This window comes from Cheilinus undulatus, linkage group 3, assembly GCF_018320785.1.
Source record: "Cheilinus undulatus linkage group 3, ASM1832078v1, whole genome shotgun sequence".
Lineage (NCBI taxonomy): Eukaryota > Metazoa > Chordata > Actinopteri > Labriformes > Labridae > Cheilinus > Cheilinus undulatus.
Window position 1 is genome coordinate 1,455,405 of NC_054867.1, and position 13,367 is coordinate 1,468,771.

Below are 13,367 nucleotides of genomic sequence, written 5' to 3' on the forward strand. Positions count from 1 at the left end.
GGAGCATACATAAAACAGATAGATGGTTGGAGTTAAAGAGCAGAGCGTGTGCAGCCTGAGGTAGATTTCCACAAAGCCACTAATGGTTCTCTGCAGGGAGGAGATGCTCTCTGCTCACTCTTGGCTTCAAGTAGGAAATTACATTGTCTCTAATGAAAGGTTTTACACATGATTGGAAAGACTTCTACAGTCCAATCACACTTAGAAGAAGAAAAGCTGTATGGCTCTGAGGTAGCAGTGTTTTACTCCGGTGTAGAGGCTGATGTGTTGGAGTCAAGCTGTGAGCTTTACCGTCTCATTTGCTGTCTTTTGTCTGTTTCATCCTGTTCTGACTCTGCAAACGTTTTCTCAGAAGAATGCAGCATGAGACGAGGCGATAGCATAGCACACCAGACGACATGGGACGATATGACACCATACGGGATGATACAACATGAGAGAAAATGAGACAGTCCAGAACAAGAAGATGAAGGAGGAGGCGATACGGTATGAGACAACAAGAAGAGCAATACGATAAAATATGAGACGAGAGGAGAGGATATGAGACAATCCATGACAATACAGTAAGAAAAGAGACAAGAGGAGAAGGGGAGACGATACAAGAGAGGAGGAGATGAGACCAAATAACAAGAGATGAGACGACACAGTAGAAGACAAAGATACAAGCTGAGAATGGAGGTACTGTATGATTCGAGAGAGAGGAGGTGAGAGCAGACCAGACAAGAAGTTACCTGACATTACAGGATGATATGAGTGAAAAAATACAATATGAGAAGAGATCAGACAAGACTAGATGAGACAGGTCATAGGATAGGAGACGATGTGAGGAGAAGAGGCAGGATGAGACAATAATAATAACTTTATTTGTATAGCACCTTTAAAAACTAAAAGCCAGCAATGTAACTCCAAAACCATAACCATCCTAATAGACCCATTATAGAGCCTGAAAGCATGTCAAGTTAGAAATACATCATGAGACTTATAAATAGGTATAAAATTCCAGAATAGAATGACAGACCAAGAATAAAAATAAAATAAAAACCCGGAATAACCTAGACGAACCCAAGCAACACAGGAACCGACTACATTAAAGAGACCTAAGGACCAGAAATATAGAAGCATTAAAAATATTAGGAAGAGACAGAAATGAATATTAATCTAAACAGTAAGAAGGAGAATAAAAACAATTAAAATGTGAAGAGATAAATGAGTCATAATACAAAAATGAGAAAACTGGTAGTGGTAAAATATTAATCCTAATAAAAATCATAATAACAATAATAACCAGGTATGAAGGACACAGCAGCATAAACAGGTGAAAACAATAAAAGAGGAGGGTGGGGGTTACAGCTCTGAAAATAACTGGGAGAAGTAGCAATAAGAAACAAGCCAGGCAGAAATACAAGCAGAGGAGCAGACACAGAAGCTTTGCAGTAAAATTTCAGGAAGCAGAGGAAAATTTAAGAGAGAAAACTGTTAGAAAGAGGAAAGACGCAATAAAAGACGGAAGACGACATCACATAAAAGCAAGTCTATAAAAATGAGTTTTTAGAAGTGATTTAAAAGATGTCACTGATTCTGCGTGCCTTATCTCCTTGGGCAGGTCGTTCCAAAGTCAAGGCGCCCTGACAGAGAAGGCCCTGTCACCTTCAGTCTTAGACCTCGACTTTGGAACAACCAGGAAATCCCCACCCAGGATCTAGGCTGCGGCCTGGCTCATTAAAGGGTTAAAAGTTCTGTTGAATAGCTTGGAGCCAGGCCCTTCTGTTCTTTAAAACCCTTTACCTGCTGAGCCGGCACCAGCGCTGTGTTTTATTATTACCGTAACTCTGTCAAAGTTTGTCTGATCAGAAAAATTCCAACAGTGTTGGAAAGCTGAGAACTGTGGGCGTGTACACATTTATGGTTCATTACGTTCCCGCAACCATAAGACGTGGGCATTCATAGCAAAACACCAGAAGTATTGCGAGACCACTACACAGATTCTCAACACTGTAACTCCTCGAACATTTGCTCAATCTAAAAAATTCCAACGCTGACAGAGAGCTGAGAATCTGAGCTTTCCGGCAATATATGATGTGTGGTATATACAGTATATTACGGTAATGTCGAACAGCACCGCGAAAACGGCGGCTTTGGCAGAAGACGAGTGAGAAAGGAGAGTGAAGGAAGAGAGGAAAAGGAGGGCGAGCCAGAGTGGGGTTTTGTTTTCTAAAAATAGCATTAGATAGTGGCATTTGTGCGTGTCTGTCATGTGCAATAACAGTATGTTACTGAGAATGTTGAGAATGCATTTTTCCACCTTTATTTGCACTAACTGTCTCCTATGTATATAGTTATCTTTTGCACTGTGTTTTGCACGCCCAGAGTCCTAGACTCCAAAAATGACTGCTGATTGTTCTAAACATGTATAGGTTCACATTTCAAATGTCAAATCAAAACTTCATGAGCAATAACAACATTTCTACTCATAAAAGCCATGAAAAATAAATCTGTTTTTGTGTTTTTCTTCTTTGAACTGCTGACAATTCCATATAATGTGCAATAATCATTAACCAGATGTTGAAAAGTCAAGTTCAAGTCCTCCTGGGAAAAAGGAGCAAAGCTCTCAGACTTAGGGTATTTCCTGACTATTTTACAGCCAGAATAACAAAATATGTCCAAATCGACATTTTTAGACTCTTAGTAGGTAAAGGGTTAAAAGTAACGAATAAAATCTTAAAATCAATTCTAAAACTTACAGGGAGCCAGTGTAGGGATGCTAAAAAGGGGTGATGTGATGTCGTCTGTTAAAACCAGTTAGAAGCCTAGCTGCTGTGTTCTGGACTAACTAAAGGTGAGAAGGGGGTTATGGGTGATCCCGGAGAGGAGAGAGTCGCAGTAATCAAGTCTGGAGAAGATGAGGGCATGGATGACTGTTGCAAGGTCTGACTGGGTGAGTGTAGTTTTTATTTTGGCAATGGTTCAGATGTGGAAAAAGCATGACTGGACAACTTTATTGATATGTGTGGTGAAGGTCAGACCTGAATCAGATATTACTCCTAGATTTCTGGCTGTGGCTCTGATGTTTTCTGCAAAAGTACCAAGACTGGAATGCATGAGATGATACTGGATGAGAAGATACAATACCAGACGTGATGCAAAAATGTGAGGGAGACAATTTATATTTATAGGCCAGAGCCATATAGACAGGAAAAATGTGCATTTCACCCATAATTTTACCATCACTATTTTTATGTCAGAGGCGGGGCTTAATGAGATGCTATGGTAGGGTTGCAGGTTCCAAACAGTAAAGATTTAAAGTGGTATATTTATCCATTATTGTAAAAAAGATCAATAAAATGAGTTTAATCTAAAATAAAACTAGTGTTAATGGGAGGGATTTGTGCCTTAATATACTTTTATACATGATACTTTGGTGCTCTAGCCACTTCCTGAGAAGGTGGGGGTCCACAGTCTCAGACAATGTTATTATACTATATTATTATATTATATATTCTGTTATTTGAATGTCCTAACATCAGTGCAGATGCTGCATCAGAACCCTGTCCTGGGTGTAGAGGAGAGCTCTGAGAGCTTCTCTATCTCAGATATCACCCTGCCCTGTGTTGAATTTATGAGCATCAGTTCAGAAAAACACCAGGAGGCAGATGTCCTGAAATCAGCCTGAAAATATTTAGAGTTAGAGTAAGGAAAGGGGCTTTAGATGTCTCCCATCTTCATTGTTTCTGCAGCTCAATGCCAAAGCCGTGAGTCATGACGTGATGCTTTAAAAACACTAATGAAGACAAACGCAGACAGATCAGACATGGCGGTTTGTCTCTGAGAGCTTTCAGCTGTTCCTGACCTAGAACAACCCTCACTCTTATTACTTTTATGGTTTATGCAACCCAAACTTTTATGTGATTATTAAACATTTATTAGAGGAACAACAAGGATTCTTGTATTTTTCATGATCATCCGGTTTCTTTGAACATGGAGGGAGACCCACAAGGAATCCCTGTTTTTGAAGAAATGTTGAGCAATGTTTGAGTCTGTATTCTGCAGATTTAGTGTAGCTGAAGGCCGTGGATGGTTGGTTATTTAGGGTTTGTTTGATAGCATTAACAGCTTCTCTACAAACAAGAAGAGAGCGGAGAGAAGTTACTGTCTTTGATTTGTCTTTGGTTTGTTTTTAATCTTTAAAAATGAAGTGAGTTTCAGTTTTAAAGATAATAAGAGCTGTTGTAAAGAAGAACAGCCAGAGAAAGTACTGGAGCTGGTGGTGGTTCTCTCTGTATCATGCTCCGTCCTGCAGACTCCGCCTTTACCTGCCCGTCAAATTCATTGTCATTGTTATAGCTGACTGTTGTTGTTAAATGTTGGGACTGTTCCTTTAGCTGACTGTTGTTGTTAAATGTTGGGACTGTTCCTTTAGTTGACTGTTGTTGTTAAATGTTGGGACTGTTCCTTTAGCTGACTGTTGTTAAATGTTGGGACTGTTCCCTTTAGCTGACTGTTGTTGTTAAATGTTGGGGCTGTTCCTTTAGCTGACTGTTGTTGTTAAATGTTGGGACTGTTCCTTTAGCTGACTGTTGTTAAATGTTGGGACTGTTCCTTTAGCTGACTGTTGTTGTTAAATGTTGGGGCTGTTCCTTTAGCTGACTGTTGTTGTTAAATGTTGGGACTGTTCCTTTAGTTGACTGTTGTTGTTAAATGTTGGGACTGTTCCTTTAGTTGACTGTTGTTGATAACTCTGGGGCTGTTCCTTTAGCTGACTGTTGTTGTTAAATGTTGGGACTGTTCCTTTAGCTGACTGTTGTTGTTAAATGTTGGGACTGTTCCTTTAGTTGACTGTTGTTGTTAAATGTTGGGACTGTTCCTTTAGTTGACTGTTGTTGATAACTCTGGGGCTGTTCCTTTAGCTGACTGTTGTTGTTAAATGTTGGGACTGTTCCTTTAGCTGACTGTTGTTGTTAAATGTTGGGACTGTTCCTTTAGTTGACTGTTGTTGTTAAATGTTGGGACTGTTCCTTTAGCTGACTGTTGTTGTTAAATGTTGGGACTGTTCCTTTAGCTGACTGTTGTTGTTAAATGTTGGGACTGTTCCTTTAGCTGAGTGTTGTTGTAAAATGTTGGGACTGTTCCTTTAGTTGACTGTTGTTGATAACTCTGGGGCTGTTCCTTTAGCTGACTGTTGTTGTTAAATGTTGGGACTGTTCCTTTAGCTGACTGTTGTTGTTAAATGTTGGGACTGTTCCTTTAGCTGACTGTTGTTGTTAAATGTTGGGACTGTTCCTTTAGCTGAGTGTTGTTGTTAAATGTTGGGACTGTTCCTTTAGCTGACTGTTGTTGTTAAATGTTGGGACTGTTCCTTTAGTTGACTGTTGTTGTTAAATGTTGGGACTGTTCCTTTAGCTGACTGTTGTTGTTAAATGTTGGGACTGTTCCTTTAGCTGACTGTTGTTGTTAAATGTTGGGACTGTTCCTTTAGCTGAGTGTTGTTGTAAAATGTTGGGACTGTTCCTTTAGTTGACTGTTGTTGATAACTCTGGGGCTGTTCCTTTAGCTGAGTGTTGTTGTTAAATGTTGGGACTGTTCCTTTAGCTGACTGTTGTTGTTAAATGTTGGGACTGTTCCTTTAGCTGACTGTTGTTGTTAAATGTTGGGACTGTTCCTTTAGCTGAGTGTTGTTGTTAAATGTTGGGACTGTTCCTTTAGCTGACTGTTGTTGTTAAATGTTGGGACTGTTCCTTAAGCTGACTGTTGTTGTTAAATGTTGGGACTGTTCCTTTAGCTGACTGTTGTTGTTAAATGTTGGGACTGTTCCTTAAGCTGACTGTTGTTGTTAAATGTTGGGACTGTTCCTTTAGCTGACTGTTGTTGTTAAATGCTGGGACTGTTCCTTTAGCTGACTGTTGTTGTTAAATGTTGGGACTGTTCCTTAAGCTGACTGTTGTTGTTAAATGTTGGGACTGTTCCTTAAGCTGACTGTTGTTGTTAAATGTTGGGACTGTTCCTTTAGTTGACTGTTGTTGATAACTCTGGGGCTGTTCCTTTAGCTGACTGTTGTTGTTAAATGTTGGGACTGTTCCTTTAGCTGACTGTTGTTGTTAAATGTTGGGACTGTTCCTTTAGCTGACTGTTGTTGTTAAATGTTGGGACTGTTCCTTTAGCTGAGTGTTGTTGTTAAATGTTGGGACTGTTCCTTTAGCTGACTGTTGTTGTTAAATGTTGGGACTGTTCCTTAAGCTGACTGTTGTTGTTAAATGTTGGGACTGTTCCTTTAGCTGACTGTTGTTGTTAAATGTTGGGACTGTTCCTTTAGCTGACTGTTGTTGTTAAATGTTGGGACTGTTCCTTTAGCTGACTGTTGTCGTTAAATGTTGGGACTGTTCCTTTAGCTGACTGTTGTTATTAAATGTTGGGACTGTTCCTTTAGCTGACTGTTGTCGTTAAATGTTGGGACTGTTCCTTTAGCTGAGTGTTGTTGTTAAATGTTGGGACTGTTCCTTTAGCTGACTGTTGTTGTTAAATGTTGGGACTGTTCCTTAAGCTGACTGTTGTTGTTAAATGTTGGGACTGTTCCTTTAGCTGACTGTTGTTGTTAAATGTTGGGACTGTTCCTTTAGCTGACTGTTGTTGTTAAATGTTGGGACTGTTCCTTTAGCTGACTGTTGTTGTTAAATGTTGGGACTGTTCCTTTAGTTGACTGTTGTTGATAACTCTGGGGCTGTTCCTTTAGCTGACTGTTGTTGTTAAATGTTGGGACTGTTCCTTTAGCTGACTGTTGTTGTTAAATGTTGGGACTGTTCCTTTAGCTGAGTGTTGTTGTTAAATGTTGGGACTGTTCCTTTAGCTGACTGTTGTTGTTAAATGTTGGGACTGTTCCTTTAGCTGACTGTTGTTGTTAAATGTTGGGACTGTTCCTTTAGCTGACTGTTGTTGTTAAATGTTGGGACTGTTCCTTTAGCTGACTGTTGTTATTAAATGTTGGGACTTTTCCTTTAGCTGACTGTTGTTGTTAAATGTTGGGACTGTTCCTTTAGCTTACTGTTGTTGTTAAATGTTGGGACTGTTCCTTTAGCTGACTTTTGTTATTAAATGTTGGGACTTTTCCTTTAGCTGACTGTTGTTGTTAAATGTTGGGACTGTTCCTTTAGCTTACTGTTGTTGTTAAATGTTGGGACTGTTCCTTTAGCTGACTGTTGTTGTTAAATGTTGGGACTGTTCCTTTAGCTGACTGTTGTTGTTAAATGTTGGGAATGTTCCTTTAGCTGACTGTTGTTGTTAAATGTTGGGACTGTTCCTTTAGTTGACTGTTGTTGTTAAATGTTGGGACTGTTCCTTTAGCTGAGTGTTGTTGTTAAATGTTGGGACTGTTCCTTTAGTTGACTGTTGTTGTTAAATGTTGGGACTGTTCCTTTAGCTGAGTGTTGTTGTTAAATGTTGGGACTGTTCCTTTAGCTGAGTGTTGTTGTTAAATGTTGGGACTGTTCCTTTAGTTGACTGTTGTTGTTAAATGTTGGGACTGTTCCTTTAGCTGACTGTTGTTGTAAAATGTTGGGACTGTTCCTTTAGTTGACTGTTGTCGTTAAATGTTGGGACTGTTCCTTTAGCTGAGTGTTGTTGTAAAATGTTGGGACTGTTCCTTTAGTTGACTGTTGTTGTTAAATGTTGGGACTGTTCCTTTAGCTGACTGTTGTTGTTAAATGTTGGGACTTTTCCTTTAGCTGACTGTTGTTGTTAAATGTTGGGACTGTTCCTTTAGCTGACTGTTGTTGTTAAATGTTGGGACTGTTCCTTTAGCTGACTGTTGTCGTTAAATGTTGGGACTGTTCCTTTAGCTGACTTTTGTTATTAAATGTTGGGACTTTTCCTTTAGCTGACTGTTGTTGTTAAATGTTGGGACTGTTCCTTTAGCTTACTGTTGTTGTTAAATGTTGGGACTGTTCCTTTAGCTGACTGTTGTTGTAAAATGTTGGGACTGTTCCTTTAGTTAACTATTGTTGATAACTCTGGGGCTGTTCCTTTAGCTGACTGTTGTTGTTAAATGTTGGGACTGTTCCTTTAGCTGACTGTTGTTGTTAAATGTTGGGACTGTTCCTTTAGCTGACTGTTGTTGTTAAATGTTGGGACTGTTCCTTTAGCTGAGTGTTGTTGTTAAATGTTGGGACTGTTCCTTTAGCTGACTGTTGTTGTTAAATGTTGGGACTGTTCCTTTAGTTGACTGTTGTTGTTAAATGTTGGGACTGTTCCTTTAGCTGACTGTTGTTGTTAAATGTTGGGACTGTTCCTTTAGCTGACTGTTGTTGTTAAATGTTGGGACTGTTCCTTTAGCTGAGTGTTGTTGTAAAATGTTGGGACTGTTCCTTTAGTTGACTGTTGTTGATAACTCTGGGGCTGTTCCTTTAGCTGACTGTTGTTGTTAAATGTTGGGACTGTTCCTTTAGCTGACTGTTGTTGTTAAATGTTGGGACTGTTCCTTTAGCTGACTGTTGTTGTTAAATGTTGGGACTGTTCCTTTAGCTGACTGTTGTTGTTAAATGTTGGGACTGTTCCTTTAGCTGACTGTTGTTGTTAAATGTTGGGACTGTTCCTTTAGCTGACTGTTGTTGTTAAATGTTGGGACTGTTCCTTTAGCTGACTGTTGTTGTTAAATGTTGGGACTGTTCCTTTAGCTGACTGTTGTTGTTAAATGTTGGGACTGTTCCTTTAGCTGACTGTTGTTGTTAAATGTTGGGACTGTTCCTTTAGCTGACTGTTGTTGTTAAATGTTGGGACTGTTCCTTTAGCTGACTGTTGTTGTTAAATGTTGGGACTGTTCCTTTAGCTGACTGTTGTTGTTAAATGTTGGGACTGTTCCTTTAGTTGACTGTTGTTGATAACTCTGGGGATGTTCCTTTAGCTGACTGTTGTTGTTAAATGTTGGGACTGTTCCTTTAGCTGACTGTTGTTGTTAAATGTTGGGACTGTTCCTTTAGCTGACTGTTGTTGTTAAATGTTGGGACTGTTCCTTTAGCTGAGTGTTGTTGTTAAATGTTGGGACTGTTCCTTTAGCTGACTGTTGTTGTTAAATGTTGGGACTGTTCCTTTAGCTGACTGTTGTTGTTAAATGTTGGGACTGTTCCTTTAGCTGACTGTTGTTGTTAAATGTTGGGACTGTTCCTTTAGCTGACTGTTGTTGTTAAATGTTGGGACTGTTCCTTTAGCTGACTGTTGTCGTTAAATGTTGGGACTGTTCCTTTAGCTGACTGTTGTTATTAAATGTTGGGACTGTTCCTTTAGCTGACTGTTGTCGTTAAATGTTGGGACTGTTCCTTTAGCTGACTGTTGTTGTTAAATGTTGGGACTGTTCCTTTAGCTGACTGTTGTTGTTAAATGTTGGGACTGTTCCTTAAGCTGACTGTTGTTGTTAAATGTTGGGACTGTTCCTTTAGCTGACTGTTGTTGTTAAATGTTGGGACTGTTCCTTTAGCTGAGTGTTGTTGTTAAATGTTGGGACTGTTCCTTTAGCTGACTGTTGTTGTTAAATGTTGGGACTGTTCCTTTAGCTGACTGTTGTTGTTAAATGTTGGGACTGTTCCTTTAGTTGACTGTTGTTGATAACTCTGGGGCTGTTCCTTTAGCTGACTGTTGTTGTTAAATGTTGGGACTGTTCCTTTAGCTGACTGTTGTTGTTAAATGTTGGGACTGTTCCTTTAGCTGACTGTTGTTGTTAAATGTTGGGACTGTTCCTTTAGCTGACTGTTGTTGTTAAATGTTGGGACTGTTCCTTTAGCTGACTGTTGTCGTTAAATGTTGGGACTGTTCCTTTAGCTGACTTTTGTTATTAAATGTTGGGACTTTTCCTTTAGCTGACTGTTGTTGTTAAATGTTGGGACTGTTCCTTTAGCTTACTGTTGTTGTTAAATGTTGGGACTGTTCCTTTAGCTGACTGTTGTTGTTAAATGTTGGGACTGTTCCTTTAGCTGACTGTTGTTGTTAAATGTTGGGACTGTTCCTTTAGCTGACTGTTGTTGTTAAATGTTGGGACTGTTCCTTTAGTTGACTGTTGTTGTTAAATGTTGGGACTGTTCCTTTAGCTGAGTGTTGTTGTTAAATGTTGGGACTGTTCCTTTAGTTGACTGTTGTTGTTAAATGTTGGGACTGTTCCTTTAGCTGACTGTTGTTGTTAAATGTTGGGACTGTTCCTTTAGCTGAGTGTTGTTGTTAAATGCTGGGACTGTTCCTTTAGCTGACTGTTGTTGTAAAATGTTGGGACTGTTCCTTTAGTTGACTGTTGTCGTTAAATGTTGGGACTGTTCCTTTAGCTGAGTGTTGTTGTAAAATGTTGGGACTGTTCCTTTAGTTGACTGTTGTTGTTAAATGTTGGGACTGTTCCTTTAGCTGACTGTTGTTGTTAAATGTTGGGACTGTTCCTTTAGCTGACTGTTGTTGTTAAATGTTGGGACTGTTCCTTTAGCTGACTGTTGTTGTTAAATGTTGGGACTGTTCCTTTAGCTGACTGTTGTTGTTAAATGTTGGGACTGTTCCTTTAGCTGACTTTTGTTATTAAATGTTGGGACTTTTCCTTTAGCTGACTGTTGTTGTTAAATGTTGGGACTGTTCCTTTAGCTTACTGTTGTTGTTAAATGTTGGGACTGTTCCTTTAGCTGACTGTTGTTGTTAAATGTTGGGACTGTTCCTTTAGCTGACTGTTGTTGTTAAATGTTGGGAATGTTCCTTTAGCTGACTGTTGTTGTTAAATGTTGGGACTGTTCCTTTAGTTGACTGTTGTTGTTAAATGTTGGGACTGTTCCTTTAGCTGAGTGTTGTTGTTAAATGTTGGGACTGTTCCTTTAGCTGACTGTTGTTGTTAAATGTTGGGACTGTTCCTTTAGCTGAGTGTTGTTGTTAAATGTTGGGACTGTTCCTTTAGTTGACTGTTGTTGTTAAATGTTGGGACTGTTCCTTTAGCTGACTGTTGTTGTTAAATGTTGGGACTGTTCCTTTAGCTGAGTGTTGTTGTTAAATGCTGGGACTGTTCCTTTAGCTGACTGTTGTTGTAAAATGTTGGGACTGTTCCTTTAGTTGACTGTTGTCGTTAAATGTTGGGACTGTTCCTTTAGCTGAGTGTTGTTGTAAAATGTTGGGACTGTTCCTTTAGTTGACTGTTGTTGTTAAATGTTGGGACTGTTCCTTTAGCTGACTGTTGTTGTTAAATGTTGGGACTGTTCCTTTAGCTGACTGTTGTTGTTAAATGTTGGGACTGTTCCTTAAGCTGACTGTTGTTGTTAAATGTTGGGACTGTTCCTTTAGCTGACTGTTGTTGTTAAATGTTGGGACTGTTCCTTTAGCTGAGTGTTGTTGTTAAATGTTGGGACTGTTCCTTTAGCTGAGTGTTGTTGTAAAATGTTGGGACTGTTCCTTTAGCTGACTGTTGTTGTTAAATGTTGGGACTGTTCCTTTAGTTGACTGTTGTTGATAACTCTGGGGCTGTTCCTTTAGCTGACTGTTGTTGTTAAATGTTGGGACTGTTCCTTTAGCTGACTGTTGTTGTTAAATGTTGGGACTGTTCCTTTAGCTGAGTGTTGTTGTTAAATGTTGGGACTGTTCCTTTAGCTGACTGTTGTTGTTAAATGTTGGGACTGTTCCTTTAGCTGACTGTTGTTGTTAAATGTTGGGACTGTTCCTTTAGCTGACTGTTGTTGTTAAATGTTGGGACTGTTCCTTTAGCTGACTGTTGTCGTTAAATGTTGGGACTGTTCCTTTAGCTGACTTTTGTTATTAAATGTTGGGACTTTTCCTTTAGCTGACTGTTGTTGTTAAATGTTGGGACTGTTCCTTTAGCTTACTGTTGTTGTTAAATGTTGGGACTGTTCCTTTAGCTGACTGTTGTTGTTAAATGTTGGGACTGTTCCTTTAGCTGACTGTTGTTGTTAAATGTTGGGAATGTTCCTTTAGCTGACTGTTGTTGTAAAATGTTGGGACTGTTCCTTTAGCTGACTGTTGTTGTTAAATGTTGGGACTGTTCCTTTAGCTGACTGTTGTTGTTAAATGTTGGGACTGTTCCTTTAGCTGAGTGTTGTTGTAAAATGTTGGGACTGTTCCTTTAGTTGACTGTTGTTGATAACTCTGGGGCTGTTCCTTTAGCTGACTGTTGTTGTTAAATGTTGGGACTGTTCCTTTAGCTGAGTGTTGTTGTTAAATGTTGGGACTGTTCCTTTAGCTGACTGTTGTTGTTAAATGTTGGGACTGTTCCTTTAGCTGAGTGTTGTTGTAAAATGTTGGGACTGTTCCTTTAGTTGACTGTTGTTGTTAAATGTTGGGACTGTTCCTTTAGCTGACTGTTGTTGTTAAATGTTGGGACTGTTCCTTTAGCTGACTGTTGTCGTTAAATGTTGGGACTGTTTGAAAAGCTGTCGGAAGGTTTGGTGCCGCTCTCTGATTGGTCGTTTTCCACAGACCATTATCACCTCCTGACCCTCACAGACAGTGTGCAGGCGCTCATTTGTATTCACGCCTTTTCTTCTTTGCTTATGTTTGCCCAGACAACAGCTCAGGATGCCAGGGTAACAAGAGCACCGTGCCGCCCCAGCTCCAGTGTCTCCACGAAGCGGAGGGGGCGGTGGGACAAACACACGTGTGCAGTGAGCTGGTGTCTGATGATGACTACCAATGTGTTGACCTTTATGTTAAACCTGCTGAGCCTCACACAGACGTGTGGGTTTAGACTGCATGCTCCAGCTCATCAGCTTCATTTAGCTTCTGGTGGACCTGCTGACGTTTGATCTTTTACATTCCCTTTAAAATATTTAAATGTAGGATAAGAATCAATGTCTTACAGAGCTCACAGTGGCTGCCTACTGTATTTGATGGCTCTGGTTCTTGGAGTAAATTTCTCTTTCCAATCCTCTGTTGACATTTCAGATTATCCTCATATCAGTGTGTTCAATCCTGGAATCAAGCCAGCCTGCTACATGAATACTCTTGGCACTGAAATAATGGATCTAGCACAAAAAAGCTCAAGAATGAAGACTTCTCTCTACATTTATCTTCACTGTAGTGTTTACTGGTCTTACTGGTTTCTGATTAAACTGTCCTTTTTAGTTTTATGTTGGAGCTCTACATCCACTTTAGAACAACAGGAGTTTTTATGATAAATGTGTTTATTTGAACGTTACTGACATCTCCTCACTCCAGTGTGCCTTCTGTGTTTCCACACAGCCCCGCAGTCTCATGCCCTAATATGGGTGTAAATGAGGCGTTTTTATGCTGATTAGGAAAACTGCACAAGCTTCCACAGACAGGACATTTTTAAGTTCAAGAAGTCGTCATGACTCTGATGGAGGTTTCTCTGAGGGATAAAATAAAGACATGTTTTAAGAATGTCAGTGAATGAGGCC

General features: G+C 39.7%; 1 protein-coding gene across 5 annotated transcripts in view; it reads left to right on the forward strand.

The window, feature by feature from the left end:
• The window catches only part of LOC121505433 (E3 ubiquitin-protein ligase RNF123), a 252,243-nt gene that overhangs the window by 211,387 nt on the left and 27,489 nt on the right, over positions 1 to 13,367 (forward strand). The window contains exons 39-40 of one of the 5 annotated variants that reach the window (XR_005991562.1): positions 353 to 486; positions 12,513 to 12,575. The exons of 3 other annotated variants lie outside the window; for them this stretch is intronic. Coding sequence is in view for 1 of the 2 variants with exons in the window: in XM_041780797.1 (XP_041636731.1) it covers positions 353 to 367 (15 nt within the window). In the remaining variant the exon portion in view is untranslated. Of the gene's footprint in view, positions 1 to 352; positions 506 to 12,512; positions 12,576 to 13,367 lie in introns of those variants that run through there. One more of the 5 variants, XM_041780797.1, reaches the window with a different exon arrangement.